Source organism: Leucopleurus acutus (assembly GCF_964270905.1).
Source record: "Leucopleurus acutus genome assembly, chromosome: X".
Taxonomy (NCBI): Eukaryota; Metazoa; Chordata; class Mammalia; order Artiodactyla; family Delphinidae; genus Leucopleurus; species Leucopleurus acutus.
Genome location: NC_139148.1, coordinates 93,229,004 through 93,246,563, shown reverse-complemented (window position 1 = coordinate 93,246,563; position 17,560 = coordinate 93,229,004). Strand labels below are relative to the sequence as shown.

Below are 17,560 nucleotides of genomic sequence, written 5' to 3'. Positions count from 1 at the left end.
AAGCCTTTAATCCTGCTTGCACAATATACTAAACATAATCCTAAAATAACTAGTAAATTAGTCCAGGTAACAGCTGATAATTGGTGGCAGAACATAGCCTTTTACTGAAATTGTGGAACACTGAGTAATTAAAAGCAAGTCTTTGACACAAAAACATGGCATAATAATTTAGTTTGTATGAATGCTTGTAATTTAATGGGCTGGTTTTACCCACTGTTACTTCCACATTATACAACTAAATGATATTAAATATAAATTGATAATGGAAATGACTACTTTTCACTTTTTGTTAGATAATAACTGAAAGAAAGGTATTATGTCTTAATATTTGTTTCTGCTCTAGAAGGAAAAAACTCATCAATTACACATGCCTTCTGTGTGTCACCATAGTTTTACCTTTTATGTGGTAGAAGTTACACTATGAATCTTGTCAAAAACAGACAGGTATCAGATGACACATCTAACTTAAACCCCAAAAAACATGTTCCTGGCTTCATTTGACTTACTCTGGTGTTTCTCTAATATCCCACACATCATGGTACTCTGCCCCTTCTGGAACCTCCTCCGGATTCCAGATGTGCTCACTATTTTCATCACTTGTTTGAGGGATGACTGTGAAGAAAGGGAAGATAAAGTTGAAGCTTTTGCCTGTTTTACCCCTTGAAATTTCTCCTGTTCTTCTTCACACTAAGTTTGGGATCACTGAAGTGAAATATTTTCTATTTGTAATCGCTAGCTTGGTTTTTGGTCAGAGAAGCTAAATTCGTAACAATTGACATAAATTTTTAATCAACACACAGCCAATACATTGAAGAGTTGTAATATAATTGTAGAAAATTTGGAAAACACATATAAGCAAAAAGAAGAAAATAAAATAATCTACATTCTAACCACCCAGAGATGATCAATGATAGCATTCTGGTGTACATCTTTCCAGTCTCTCTCTCTCTTTCTCTCTCTCTGTATATGTGCGTATATCTATATCTATATCTACAGAAATATATATACATATATGTGTATATACACATATAAAACATATAATATACAAATATTTAGTACATAAAATAACATATTGTGTATAAAATATATATTATATACAACATATATGCAAAGAAATATTACACATTTTTTCAGAAACAAATAGGATCATACGTAAAATATTTTTACATAAAAGAACAAATCAAACATGCAATCAATCTGATTTGGATAGAAATACTTTATCTTGCCTTGTGTTTTACTATTTAAAAGTCCCTTGATACCTTTTCCGTGCAAGCCTGACATAGTTCTTTAAAAATATTAGTGAAAGAAACTGAAAACTGTAGAGACAATGATCATTTTTAATCCATTATTTTCCTCATATAGACATGGGCTCTAAAGAAAATCTCTCTCATTTGTCCTTTATGTCAACTGAGCACATGCCTGGGGTTTCTACATGTCATATTTAAATGTTTGAAAGTAAATGGGGGCTCACACCAATGAGTACTTGCCAGAGCAGTTGCTGCCAGTGTCTTCGTCCCCACAGTGAGCCACAGCCACCCCCTGCCTCCTCAGGAGTCCCTACAATAGTAGGAGTAAAGTTTAACCATTCAGAGGACCTTCAAGATGGCAGAGGAGTAAGATGTGGAGATCAACTTCCTCCCCACAAATACGTCAGAAATACATCTACATGTGGAACAACTCCTACAGAACACCTACTGAATGCTGGCAGAAGACATCAGACTTCCCAAAGGCAAAAAAATCCCCATGTACCTGGCTGTGTGGCTGAAAGGGTCTTGATGCTCCAGCTGGGTGTCAGGCCTGAGCCTCTGAGGTGGGAGAGCTGAGTTCTGGACCACCAGAGACCGCCTGGCTCCACGTAATATCAAACGGCGAGAGCTCTCCCAGAGATCTCCAACTCAACGCTAAGACACAGCTCCACTCAACGACCAGCAAGCTCCAGTGCTGGACACCCCATGCCAAACAACTAGCAAGACAGGAACACAACCCTGCCCAGTAGCAGAGAGGCTGCCTAAAATCATAATAAGTTCACAGACACCCCAAAACACACCACCAGACGTGGTCCTGCCCACCAGAAAGACAAGATCCACCCTCATCCACCAGAACACAGGCCCCAGCCCCCTCCACCAGGAAGCCTAAACAACCCATTGAATCAACCTTAGACACTGGGGGCAGACACCGAAAACAATGGGAACTACGAACCTGCAGCCTGTGAAAAGGAGACCCCAAACACGGTAAGTTAAGCAAAATGAAAAGACGAGAAATATGCAGCAGAGGAAAGAGCAAAATAAAAACCCACCAGACCAAAAAATGAAGAGGAAATAGGCAGTCTACCTGAGAAAGAATTCAGAGTAATGACAGTAAACATGATCCAAAATCTTGGAAATAGAATGGAGAAAATACAAGAAACATTTAACAAGGACCTAGAAGAACTAAAGAGCAAACAATGATGAACAACACAGTAAATGAAATTAAAAATTCTCTAGAAGGAATCAATAGCAGAATAACTGAGGCAGAAGAATGGATAAGTGACCTGGAAGATCAAATAGTGGAAATAACTACCACAGAGCAGAATAAAAAGAAGGACACTACATAATGATCAAGGGATCAATCCAAGAAGAAGATATAACAATTGTGAATATTTATGCACCCAACATAGGAGCACATCAATACATAAGGCAAATACTAACAGCCATAAAAGGGGAAATCGACAGTAACACATTCATAGTAGGGAACTCTAACACCCCACTGTCACCAACGGACAGATCAACCAAAATGAAAATAAATAAGGAAACACAAACATTAAAAGACACATTAGACCAGATAGACTCAATTGATATTTATAGGACATTCCATCCAAAAACAACAGAATACACTTTCTTCTCAAGTGCTCATAGAACATTCTCCAGGATAGACCATATCTTGGGTCACAAATCAAGCCTTGGTATATTTAAGAAAACTGAAATCGTATCAAGTATCTTTTCCGACCACAACGCTATGAGACTAGATATCCATTACAGGAAAAATCTGTAAAAAATACAAACACATGAAGGCTAAACAATACACTACTAAATAACTAAGAGATTACTGAAGAAATCAAAAAGGAAATCAAAAAATACCTAGAAGCAAACAACAATGAAAACACGACGGCCCAAAACCTATGGGACACAGCAAAAGCAGCTCTAAGAGGGAAGTTTATACCAATACAATCCTAACTTAAGAAATAAGAAACATCTCAAATAAACAACCTAACCTTACACCTAAAGCAATTAGAGAAAGAAGAACAAAAAACCCCAAAGATAGCAGAAGGAAAGAAATCATAAAGATCAGATCAGAAATAAATGAAAAAGAAATGAAGGAAACAATAGCAAAGATCAATAAAACTAGAAGCTGGTTCTTTGAGAAGATAAACAAAATTGATAAACCATTAGCCAGACTCATCAAGAAAAAAAGAGAGAAGACTCAAATCAACAGAATGAGAAATGAAAAAGGGGAAGTAACAACTGACCTGGCAGAAATTCAAAGGATCATGAGTGATTAATACAAGCAGCTCTATGCCAATAAAATGGACAACCTGGAAGAAATGGACAAATTCTTAGAAATGCACAACCTTCCGAGACTGAACCAGGAAGAAACAGAAAATATAAACAGACCAATCACAAGCACTGTAATTGAAACTGTGATTAAAAATCTTCCAACAAAAGCCCAGGACCAGATTGCTTCATGGGTGAATTCTATGAAACATTTAGAGAGAGCTAACACCTATCCTTCTCAAACTCTTCCAAAAATATAGCAGAGGGAGGAACAGTCCCAAACTCATTCTATGAGGTCACCATCACCCTGATACCAAAACCAGACAAATATGTCACAAAGAAAGAAAACTACAGGCCAATATCACTGATGAACATAGATGCAAAATCCTCAACAAAATACTAGCAAACAGAATCCAACAGCACATTAAAAGGATCATAAACCATGATCAAGTGGGGTTTATTCCAAGAATGCAAGGATTCTTCAATATATGCAAATCAATCAATGTGATAAACCATATTAACAAATTGAATGATAAAAACCATATGATCATCTCAATAGATGCAGAAAAAGCTTTTGACAAAATTCAACACTCATTCGTGATAAAACCTCTCCAGAAAGTAGGCATGGAGGAACTTACCTCAACATAATAAAGGCCATATATGACAAACCCACAGCCAACATCATTCTCAATGGTGAAAAACTGAAACCATTTCCACTAAGATCAGGAATAAGACAAGATTGCCCACTCTCACCACTCCTTTTCAACAGAGTTTTGGAAGTTTTAGCCACAGCAATCAGAGAAGAAAAAGAAATAAAAGGAATCCAAATCGGAAAAGAACAAGTAAAGCTGTCACTGCTTGCAGATGACATGATACTACACATAGAGAATCCTAAAGCTGCTACCAGAGAACTAGTAGAGCTAATCAATGAATTTGGTAGAGTAGCAGGATACAAAATTAATGCACAGAAATCTCTTGCATTCCTATACACTAATGATGAAAAATCTGAAAGAGAAATTAAGGAAACACTCCCATTTACCACTGTAACAAGAAGAATAAAATACCTAGGAATAAACCTACCTAAGGACACAAAACTCCTGTATGCAGAAAACTATAAGACACTGATGAAAGAAATTAGAGATGATAGAAACAGATGGAGAGATATACCATGTTCTTGGATTGGAAGAATCAACATTGTGAAAATGACTATACTACCCAAAGCAATCTACAGATTCAGTGCAATCCCTGTCAAACTACCAAAGGCCTTTTTCACAGAACTAGAACAAAAAATTTCACAATTTGTATGGAAACACAAAAGACCGCGAATAGCCAAAGCAATCTTGAAAAAGAAAAATGGAGTTGGAGGAATCAGGCTCCCTGACTTTAGACTATACTACTAAGCTACAGTAATCAAGACAGTATGGTACTGGCACAAAAAACAAAGCACAAAACCAGTATGGTACTGGCACAAAGAAATATAGATCAATGGAACAACATAGAAAGCCCAGAGATAAACCCATGCACATATGGGCACTTTATCTTGATAAAGGAGGCAAGAATATACAATGAAGAAAAGACAGCCTTTCAATAAGTGGTGCTGGGAAAACTGGACAGCCACATGTAAAAGAATGAAACTAGAACACTCTCTAACACCATACACAAAAATAAACTCAAAATGGATTAAAGACCTAAATGTAAGGCCAGACACTATAAAACTTAGAGGAAAACATAGGCAGAACACTCTATGACATAAATCACAGCAAGATCCTTTTTGACCCACCTCCTAGAGAAATGGAAATAAAAACAAACAAAAAAAATGGGACCTAATGAAACTTCAAAGCTTTAGCACAGCAAAGGAAACCATAAACAAGACGAAAAGACAAACCCTCAGAATGGGAGAAAATATTTGCAAATGAAGCAACTGACAAAGGACTAATCTCCAAAATTTACAAGCAGCTCACGCAGCTCAACATCAAAAAAAAAAAAAAAACAAACAGCCCAATCCAAAAATCGGCAGAAGACCTAAATAGACATTTCTCCAAAGAAGATATACAGATTTCCAATGAACACATGAAAGGATGCTAAACATCACTAATCATTAGAGAAATGCAAATCTAAACTACAGTGAGGTATCACCTCACACCAGTCAGAATGGCCATCATCAAAAAATCTAGAAACAATAAATGCTGGAGAGGGTGTGGAGAAAAGGGAACCCTCTTGCACTCTTTGTGGGAATGTAAATTGATACAGCCACTATGGAGAAGGGTACGGAGGTTCCTTAAAAAACTAAAAATAGAACTGCCATATGACCCAGCAATCCCAATACTGGGCATATACCCTGAGAAAACCATAATTCAAAAAGAGTCATGTGCCACAATGTTCATTGCAGCTCTATTTACAATAGCCAGGAGATGGAAGCAACCTAAATGTCCATTGACAGTTGAATGGATAAAGAAGATGTGGCCCATATATACAATGGAATATTACTCAACCATAAAAAGAAATGAAATTAGAGTTATTTGTAGTGAGGTGGATGGACCTAGAGTCTGTCCTAAAGAGTGAAGTAAGTCAGAAAGAGAAAAACAAATACTGTATACTCACACATATATATGGAATCTAAAAAAAAAAAGGGGGTCTGAAGAACCTAGGGGCAGAACAGGAATAAAGACGCAAACATAGAGAATGGACTTGAGGACACAGGGAGAGGGAAGGGTAAGCTGGGACGAAGTGAGAGAGTGGCATGGACATATATACACTACCAAATGTAAAATAGATAGCTAGTGGGAAGCAGCCGCATAGCACAGGGAGATCAGCTCGGTGCTTTGTGACCACCTAGAGGGGTGGGATAGGGAGGGTGGGAGGGAGGGAGATGCAAGAGGGAGGAGATATGGGGATATATGTATAGGTATAGCTGATTCACTTTGTTATACAGCAGAAACTGACACAACATTGTAAAGCAATTATACTCTAATAAAGATGTTAAAAAAAAAAAGAGAGAAAGTAAATAGGCATGCTAAATCCCAGCTTGCATTTGTTCCAACTGTTGCGGCAGCAAATGGAGACCCACATTAGGTGCAGAACATTATTTTGATTACTGTTAAGCATTCCCAGAAATGCACCTGATTGTCAGGTTTTCAATTCTGCCAGTTCATTTGAAATGATCTGCTTCCATCTAGCATGGGCTTTGTAAAGCATAATTACAGATTTATATATAATGTTTTACATATGACTCATTGTTCTTAGAATTTAGAGATTATTAGACCTACATTATCAGAAATACAGGCAGCACAGAAATACATCCAAATTTGAACTAGTCTTCTGTGAAATGAATATCTCTTGAATAAGGCAAATAGACTCTTGAGTATGTAGAATAACTGAAATTTTAAAATTGTCCACTCAGACCTCATTTTAGTCATTATTAAACATTTTTCCAGACAAAATCTTTTACAATTACCTAAATTGATGAGAGTACTTCATTTCCTCTCCCTGTCCACCCTTTGGTAACTGTGATCACGACCAACAGAATTACAGATTTCTACATTTTTAAAGATGTGCAAAATGTTCAACTCTGTGAAAATGTATAGGCCAAAATGCTGGGAAAACACCCAAAAAATATTTATTCTAGTTTACTGGACCCGTGACTTTATAAGTCACCCCATGGGCTTTAATTTATAAGCTTTTCAACTTAAGATAAAATTGTGTAGTTATTTGTTTCATTGTGTTCTCCAAAGGACTATTAGCTCAATGGGGGCAGGGAACCTTTCTATTTTGATCTCCATTGTAGGCTCAGAGATGATCATACTACCTGGTACATAATTAGCTCTCAACAAATATTTATTGAATGAATTAATGAATTCTGTGAAATTGCCAGAATATAGCAGCACAGAACGTGAGGAAGTTAAATGTCGTGGTAACTAGACCCTAAATACTAAAAAAGTTATCTAACCACATGTGACTTTCCTGGTTTTCCATCTCAGGAAATATGCCAAAAAATGTGAATAACTCAAGGCAAATTAATTTCCATTACTAGAAAAACAACTTACCTGCAACACTAGAGTAAAAACAATATCTTTATATGTAAATAGTTGTTCATCGTTTCCACAATTATTTGAGTTCAGCTTTGATAAGTGCTAGTGTTAGTATTACTCTCCCTATCATTTTGCTCCCAAAGAAAAGATTATACTGATTATATTGATCTATATGCTTTATTAAATAACTTACCTTTAAGCGCTTCTGTTTTTGGTGGTCCAATATCCCCAGGACCCATTTCAGATGAACTATTTGACTGGAGGAGAGGAAAAAAAGTCCAACATTCTGTAATTACTACTTGTATAACTTGCATGACCAGTGATACTTTAAATTTGATAAGCTTTCCGTCTACAGTTTCATTAAGCTTCCCCGTTTCATTATCCATTGCTATTATATAACCAAGAGACAGATGTCAAGTATTATTTTTTTTTGTTAGTTTCTGCTTTATAACAAAGTGAATCAGTCATACATAAACATATGTTCCCATATGTCTTCCCTGTTGCGTCTCCCTCCCTCCCACCCTCCCTATCCCACCCCTCCAGGCTGTCACAAAGCACCGAGCCAATATCCCTGTGCCATGCGGCTGCTTCCCACTAGCTATCTACCTTACTACGTTTGTTAGTGTGTATATGCCCATGACTCTCTCTCGCCCTGTCACAGCTCACCCTCAAGTATTATTTTGAATGTGTTTTCCTCGTCCTTTCAAAAAGTATTTGGTTTAATAGACCCCAAGGCAGAATTGATCTTTGATCAGACTAAATCCCCAGTTCCAGCCCAGTGAATCATGTATTCTTGGGGCTAGGGGAATGAGCCACATTCAACTCTTTGAAGGTTAGAACCAAGTGTTAGAATAAGAGCATCGACCCCTTTGGGTTTTGGCAGTTGTCTGGTCATAGTTAGATGGGGGACAGAAGTATGAGAAAGTTTTATAGAAATAAAAACAAACCACTAAATAGAGTCTAAGTACTTAGACATCAAACAACTCATTCAAAAGTCTTGATAATAGGGCTTCCCTGGTGGCCCAGTGGTTGAGAGTCCGCCTGCCGATGCAGGGGACACGGGTTCGTGTCCCGGTCCGGTAAGATCCCACATGCCGCGTAGCGGCTAGGCCCGTGAGCCATGGCCACTGAGCCTGCACGTCCAGAGCCTGTACTCCACAATGGGAGAGGCCACAACAGTGAGAGGCCCACGTACCGCAAAAAGTCTTGATAATAGCTTTTACTTCTTTCCACTGTGGATATGAAATACTTCTTCGTCCCATCACCTCATGACACTGAACTAGTGGATTTAAACAGCAACGCCAGATTAATAGTGTCAAATACATGCTGAACCACTTCAGTCTTCATGCAAGTTCAGGTTTATTTTGCCATCTTCTGTACGAGCAGACATACCCCCTGTATGGGACAGGAACAGCAGACATACTGCCCCTGTCTCACCAGTAGAAGAACAGTTTTCTTTTATCAGCTAAGCATAACACACATTACACCATCAGTATAGCGGCTACCACCTTATTGGTCCCTGTCAGGAGTTCTTCGCTACTTCAAGAAAATCCCAATTTTTTTTTTTTACTAATTGTTCTTGCTGATGTCAGACTCTGCAGCTCCAATTCACTCCATTGCTGGCAGTCAAAACTTCTTATTGCATGGTCCTGGCAAACTAGCACCTCCAAGTCTCCTTTTCCAGGCCCCTGCCCTTATCTCCCAAGACTTCAGACAGGTACACAAGTTATGATGTCCTGTTTGGGCAACAGGAATAGGGTCTGTCCTTGAAAGCTGGTGGAAAAGCTCATCTGTGTCTTTTTTATGCTAAATTATTCCAACAGCTATAAATTATAAATTAATCTGTAACATCTCAAAGGTTTCTGAGACAGTAACTATTGCTTTCCAAAAGGTGCTTCAAAAGTGCTATGTCTGCTGTTAAGGTGTTACAGGCATTTTTATGTGAAAATCCCAAGACAATATTCTGTACATTTTTTCTTTTAAATCACTAAAGTCATGTAAACTTGCAGTGCTTTTCTTAAGTTATTAATCACCAGAATATTAATACTACTCATAGCCAACCAGGGTAAAGCATTTTTTGGAACCTGAGGGCCTCTTGTTTTGTTGAGTGCTTCCTTCCTCAGCAAATTAAAATCCATAGAAATAAAAACTTGAACATTCCTGACAAAAATTGGTATGCTCTCCATGGACAGTGATGATTGGATCAGTATATCAGAACAGAGGAGGTGTTTCAGTTTATTAACTTAATGAAAATAAATGATTAAAAATAAAATTTTCAAGTGAAAAGATGGATCAGGATAATAAAAACATTAAAAACCATCTGGCAATTGTTTCTATAAGAATATCATTTCAGCCTCTACCATGAATCTACATCCAATTATCTGAGCAATTTATCATTGCAATTCATGCCACTTTGCAATATGTAAGAGAGTTAGAACATCCTTGTTACGTTGTCTGTGCAGAGCGGTAAACCTTATTTCCCAAGGACTTAAGATCCCCTCGTGAAACAACAGACATACTCTCTTCCCAATCTCCTATATTCTTAACAATTCTTGGTGGGGATAGTGTAAATAAACCAATGTGTATGCAACAGTTCTAAATGCTGTTTTCAGTGAGTGTATTTTCAAAAACACATCGCTCTTGTAATCGTTCTACAGTTCCCAAGATTAATACATGTTAAAAAAGGAAAAGCCGTTTCTCTCCTGGAAAATTTAATAGTTCATTAGAAACATTAATTTTTCTCACACTGTTCTGATACCCCAATTCTATATCCTCTAATGATATCTGTACTGTGGTGGCTGAATGACAAATTATCTCGAAATTGCTTATAACCCAGATATACAGAATCATACATTATTATAGTAATTTTCCTCTATATATTGTACAATTTGGTAAAATGATTCTAGTCTCTCTATTCTCATAAGCACTCATCTTTCCCCTGGAAACACCTCTAGATGCAAATAAACATCTCCATACATAAATGCCAAAGGAAACAGGTTTTGTAACCAGGGGAAATTCTTATCTCTGAATCTGTTCTAGTTACAAGTTCCACTTCCCTTTATTCCACATCGCTGTTTCTCTATATGACATACTTTTATCTATATGACATAACTTTACCTTTTCTATACTTTTTCTATATGACATAACTTTACCTTTCCCAGGATTTATCATTCTATTTCAGCTAAGGTAGCAAAAACAAGTTTGCCTTCCCAAACTTATTGATATATTGCACTTAACTTTTTCTTCTGTGTCCTATTTGTTGTATATATTCAATGCTGTTACTAATGGCCTGCTTTTTCTTTCCTTCTTTGGCCTCTACTAAGAATTTTCCCTGACTAAAACTTCTTGGTTCCTAATCCTGGCTCCAAGCTGACTCAGTTCCCCTCCTCTACAAATTTTATTTCCATTGCATGTCTTACTTGATTCTGCCCTGTTCCACATAACTTCTTCCTGGGGGGTGGAAGCTCAATCCAGTGTCAATCTGGTTGACACTGGATTGGCTGCCTATTTAGATTATACTACTTGTTTTCCCACACTATGGCAAAAAAGAATTTGGGGAGGAGAAAATTGATATGTATGTTCATGGGAGATGGTTTATTCATGGTAAACTGGTCATGATAACAAAGAACATTAAAATAGTTTAAAGCAAATTGATATATTCTGCTATAGTACGAGACTTTTTAAAATAAATTTATTTATTTTTGGCTGCCTTGGGTTTTCATTGCTGTGCGAGGGCTTTCTCTAGCTGCAGGGAGTGGGGGCTACTCTTCGTTGTGGTGAGCGGGCTTCTCACTGCAGTGGCTTCTCTAGTTGCAGAGCACAGGCTCTAGAGCGCAGGCTCAGTAGTTGTGGCACGCGGGCTTATTTGCTCTGCGGCATATGGGATCGTCCCGGACCAGGGCTCAAACCCCGGTCCCCTGCACTAAGAGGCGGATTCCTAACCACTGCGCCACCAGGGAAGCACCTATAGTATGAAACTTCTGCCGCAAATTTTGTTTGCCTTCACATAGGCAGTCTGATAGCCAAGGTTTGCTAATATCTAAGGAGGAGGAGAATGGAGAGCAGGGGGTTACATGGAAGTATTTTGAGTATTCTGAGCATACTGGCAGTGACTGTGGAATGGCCAAAGGTCAATTCATGCAACTCTCCTACCCAAAATGAAGCCCATCTTGCTGCTGCAAGCCTCCCTGAGGTTCCCTGTCCTGACCCCAAATGCTATTCAACTAATTAGATTCCACAGCTCTATCTGAGCATGTAGCAGGAAGCCAATTTTAATAGGCTGAAGCTAGTTTGTCCCCTTATTTGGCTCAAAATATTTTCTGTTCTGCTTTCATGTATAGACAAATTTTTAAAAATTAAGGGTTTTGGGGGCCTAATTAATATTGTCTAATTAAAATTATTTGTTTTATAGAAATATTGTCTAGGCTTAAAAATCCTAGCTATCACTCTTTGTAATGGTTGTCAAGCATTCTTTGGCCATAAATATAAATGACAAACATTTTGAAATGTGGCTATTGCTACCATAGTTACAGAACTATTTTCCTATTCAGTGTTCAGGTAGTTTAGAAAAAATATAATTATGTTTGCTAGAAATGTACTAGAGGTTATACTCTCATGCATAATCAGTCCTGCAACCTCCTGTGAATGTATTAGATGACAGAGCCCTGCTCCCACAGCAAGGTTGGAACAAGTTGTTCAAATACAGTTTCACAACTTAGTGTGATCAGAACTAATTCATCTGTAAGTATACAACCACCTGTCCGGACTCAAAGTCATCCTCTTCCGGATAAAGCAGCTTAGAGAGAGCTTGAAGAGCTGAAGCTGAGGAAATGGTTTCCATTTCCATATGTTCGGATTCCATATTTTCAGATTCCATATTCTGAGGAAGAAGATAATAGAAAGAGGTATTTTAGTCTTCTATTTTATTTAAGACATGAAGATTTTTCTAAATTGTCATATCTCCCTCCTTTCCCTGGGTCACTCCATTATCTCTTATTCCTCCTTGAAAATCCTTGTAAACTTCAAATATATGTATTTTGCTGACTCACAGACCTGGGGCAGCAAGTAAACGCAAGTATACAGCTTGCTTTATTAAAACTTCGTGCTCAATCTAACAAGCATTTCTTGAGCACCTACATAGTGGTTCTCAGATTTTAGTGTGTTTAAAGGTCACTTGGGGAGTTAGTTAAAAATGCACATCCTTGGGCTTCCCTGGTGGCGCAGTGGTTGCGAGTCCGCCTGCCGATGCAGGGGACACGGGTTCGTGCCCCGGTCCGGGAGGATCCCATGTGCCGCGGAGCGGCTGGGCCCGTGGGCCATGGCCGCTGGGCGTGCGCGTCCGGAGCCTGTGCTCCGCAACGGGAGAGGCCACAGCAGTGAAAGGCCCGCGTACCGCTAAGAAAGAAAAAAAAAAAAATGCACGTCCTTAAACTCTACCCCAAGAGAAAGGGTTTGTCAGTGTCATGTAGAATGTACATTATTATTTGGAAACATACTTTTGTAGACTACCTTTTTATCTGTCTAATATATGCTGTCTAGCTTGTATATTCCTATTTAGTGAACTGAAAAGGATGTTTGTTGGGGGGAATATCTCAAGGAACTTTACTCATTTCACACTTTTGCCTCAGGCAGGCCGGTATCTTCTGCTTTATTTAAAATTTTAATCAACCCTTGATGATGCCTTGCATTATATTGCTGTTTGAGACCTCTAGTGGGTTGGTTCATTAACTTTAGTGAAAGTTCACACAAAATAAATTGTTTTTTTCTGATTATAATAGTGATACTATATATGTCTATTGTGGAAATTTTAGGAAATAATACATTAAAAGTAGAAATAAGAGAATCACAACTACTTGTAATCCTACCAACCAGACATCAGTCTTTTAAATAATCTCTACCGTTATATTTGGAGTAGGAATTCAGGATCTTTAAAAATCTTGGGAGTGTCACACTTTAATGAGTAACCTGAATAAAGACTGTAGAATTAGGCCTATTGTTAGTGATTTGGGCATAAATATAATAGGACTCTTTTTTACACTTCTGCTGATATTTTTTGAATATTATTTCAGAAAATTAATTCACAGGAAGCTTTTCTTTAGTGCTTTTATTAAATGATCCACTAAAATTTTTGTGTTGTGCCTAGAACAGTAATACAAAGGAATTCTCAAAAGTGTGCTGGTACAATCACCTGTCAAAATCAATCTGCATGTAAATGGCGTTTTACAAACCTTTTGTTTTACTATTATATTTTACCATTATCTTGACTTTCCTTTTTAAAAGGAAAACTGATCTGAATGCTTATCGGAGATGTCAAGGGTATGAAACAAATGTTAAATTGCCCTATAGATCTAGCACAGAGGCAAGTATATCATAGTGGTTAAGAGTAAGGGCTCTGGAGTGATGTTGCTTAGATTTGTATCTATCGTTTACTTCCTAGCTCTGTGACTCTGGGCTACATCATTTAAACTAATAATGATGTCGAATAACTTAATGATAAAACTCATTACATTGAAAACTCATTAAATTGGAAAAGGTGAAATAAGAGCCGATTAAAACAATCTTCTCTCACAGTATGGTCTGGTAGTCTGCTATGGAAATGAATAATTGACACATTAAATTAAACAAAGAGGCTTCTGTTTATATTGTTAAAGCCCTAGATGATTATGTGTTCATTAAATATTTACTTAACATTAAAAGCAAAAAGTTTATTGAAACATTTTTTACCTTTGACAGTGAAAGGGAAAAATGGATCCAGATATCAGATGCAATGATATAAATGGTATTTTGAATTGAAATTGTACAATGAGACTTTTAAAAAACAAATATAGCCAAAATTGTTTTACTATTCCAGCATTGCCTACCTTACAATATTGTTGTGATGGCCGTATTATGCACCGTAGGTAAAAGAGTTTGCTGAAATATGAAAAGCTTTATAAAACTATCATTATTATTTGGCACATAGTGACAGCACCCACAGGTACACGATGATGAGGCTTGCTAGAGCTTAATGGTGGGCTGGTGAGAAGGGAAAAAACTGGAACCAGTAGAACTAACCCAGAAGAAGGGTATTCAGAAGTGCCAAATATAGCATCTGAGTTAGCAATCAGAGCTGCTATTCACTCATGCTCATGGGCTTGGCAGTGACATGGCAGCGAGAGTTTCAGGACGTGAGCAGTGTTTCGGCAGAAAGGTTGAATAGCCATGGTTACAGGGAGGCCTATTTAGGTAAAGTAGGATCCTGGTCCATAGGTGGGGGTATAGGAGGCAGGGGTTCTTGAGTATTATGGGGGAGTCGGCAGCTAGAGGAAGGTTCAGAATAAGGCTGGGCTCAACATCACAGCTATAAAAGAGAAAAGGAAACAGGCACTCCATCAGAGGCTTTCTAATGTCCCAGTGGAGGTTATGAAGGAAGGCTGTGGTTCAGTAAGTACACTGGATACTGTATTTAGGAAAGCAGATTAATTCTAAATCCCCATCAGTTGGGAAGTAGCTCTCGCCTGGTTCTCATTTGGTAAGAGGCAGGGCAGTGTGGGCAGTGGGAAGCTACACCGAGAGGCTGAGCGTCTTCAGTAACCAGAGCTGGCAGGTAGTCAGCAGTTGGTGAATACTGAACGAAGCATGACTAAATTCATACGAATGTTGATTTCAAAATAGTCACCTTGAAAGGTTATACATTGATGTAAATTACGCTATCAATGCTCAAAATATTTTGGAACTGCCTTCATATGTATCACCAAGAAAACAGGTATCACTATGGTATCACTCAGTGTGATTACACATCAGATTTGTCTCCAAGTGATTTCTAGATATATCTAGATATCACATCTACTTTCAAAATATGAAGATTTAATACTTTGAGGATATTCAAAAGAATGTGCTGCAAGCCTCAAGGCGATTCTAAAAGAGTAGCTTCAAAAGTAATTTGAGCAATAACAACAGCATTAGAATAAGTGGATAGCCTCCCAAAGTGACTGCTTTGAAGGGAATACCACTCCTTGGGACGTAAAACAAATCATTCACAATAATTTATAGTATGCTCTTTATATCTGAAGTATATTAGGAATCAGACTTTTTAAATTCCAAATTATGCTGGCATACAATGGCATAGGTTCATACTTAGCTAAATTGGAGTAGAAATATCATAATAAAATTGGCACTCCAGCAAAAATAATTTTTGCCATATCAACCATAATAATCATCTATAAACACAAAATAATAAATCACAAGTTTGTTGATATTGTATTTTGACAAACAAAAGAATCAGCAATACTTTATAAGTAACTAATCAAAGAACTCAAAGTATCAAAAGAGAAAAACAATGATCTGAATTTTTAGAAAACTATATTCTAATTTCAATGGAAATGAAGATTCTACTAGCTTTTTTAGAAGTCTAACAAACTAAGAATAATTTGTTAAACTATTAAAAACATATTAAAGTTCATTTGACAAATACATAACATCGGAAAAATTAAAGCAAGATGCCTTTTTATGAACTATGCAGTGTTATTTATTTGTAGGACTATCTTTTATTTGTAAATTTGATATAAAGTTCATCTTGAGCCTGACAGTCAAGGTCCTTCAGGATTTAACCCCAACCTAATTTTCTGCCCTTCCCTCCTATTATTCTCCTACCTGTAATCTGCATTCTGTTAAAAACTGAACTGCTAATTAAACATACCCTATAATCTCCTGCCTTTGTACTTTGGAATGTATTCTTCCTTTTGCTTAGACTACCCAGATAGTATAGTGTAGTGATTAAAAAAAAAAATTCTAGAGCCACACTGCCTGTTTGAATCTGTCATTGCCACTTAAATAGGCCAAGAATAAATTTAAGGCAAATTTAAGCAGGAACTTCATTTTAAAAATATATTGCTAAATCTTTTATTTGAGATTTGGTTATTTAGAAAGTAAATTTTCTAGACCCTTCTTTTTTCTCTCACTCTTTTGCTAGGCCAATTCCAGTGGCAGAGTTTTCTAGACAGTGCTTTTAATTTTTCCCACATCAACTTGAATCCTTAGGGCCTTCATAGGTGATTGGGGTATCTCTTTCGGTACTAGCCACAATGAGCTAAAGAGACAGATGCTTCAGAACCAGCTCTTTACCAAAACATTGGAGCCATTTAGGGACTAAACAAGCTCAACCAGGATGACTCCAGACTCACGGCACCATAACAATAATATCAATAACCCGAGATTAAGTCAGACTCTAGTTAAGAGGGCTGGGGTCTCAGCAGGAATGGCTCTTCGACCTGAACTAATTGGAGAGAAGTCTAGGTTAAATTAGTGAAGATTCTGAATTACACACTATTCAAAAAGAAATGACATTTTATTAATTCAAATTTATATAGCAAATAAAATCAGGGTAATAAAGAATCACCAAATAGTATCATTTGGGAACTTGGTTAATAGGTAAACACATATCCCTATGTAGAGTACTGACTGTTTATAGCTGAATGATTTCAAAGTATTAAAAATTCATTTACTCTCTTAAATAAAATTGGCATTTCTTCTGCAACTTTATGTATATAGTACCTTATTTAACAATTCCTGTATTAAAATTCTTCTGAAAACACAAAAGTAAACATCATCTATGCCTATGTCTGAGTTAAATTATAATATACTGGTTGGTTTTTTCTTACATTTTTTGACAACTATACACATCAGTGATTCCCTGACTATTAAAACTAATTCATTTTGACTTGTTTTTACAATACCAAGAATAATTTCCTTTTTTAGGTCTCTAACTTTCACTGCTATCGAATGTACCAAGTCATAAGTAACTATGGGGACTTAACAAGAGTTTTTGTTACAAATTTAAAATATATTTAATGGAAGATGATTTTTGAAAGTACCTGGAATATTTCATAAATCTAAATGTCAAGAAATGAGCCTCTTGATTTAATATTTCCTCTACCCATTATTCTTTGTTTTAGCCAAACTTAATACACTTGCCAACAATTTTTTTGTTTCTGTCTCATTCCCATACTCCACCTCTATCTAAAA

General features: G+C 37.1%; 1 protein-coding gene across 1 annotated transcript in view; it reads right to left on the bottom strand.

The window, feature by feature from the left end:
• The window catches only part of DNAAF6 (dynein axonemal assembly factor 6), a gene marked incomplete at both ends in the record, with an annotated part of 33,902 nt that extends 21,468 nt beyond the window's left edge, over positions 1 to 12,434 (bottom strand). The window contains 3 exons of the mRNA XM_082864735.1: positions 507 to 612; positions 7,752 to 7,815; positions 12,315 to 12,434. Of these exons, the coding sequence (XP_082720861.1) occupies positions 507 to 612; positions 7,752 to 7,815; positions 12,315 to 12,434 (290 nt within the window). The remainder of the gene's footprint in view (positions 1 to 506; positions 613 to 7,751; positions 7,816 to 12,314) is intronic.
• Positions 12,435 to 17,560: the final 5,126 nt, after the last annotated feature.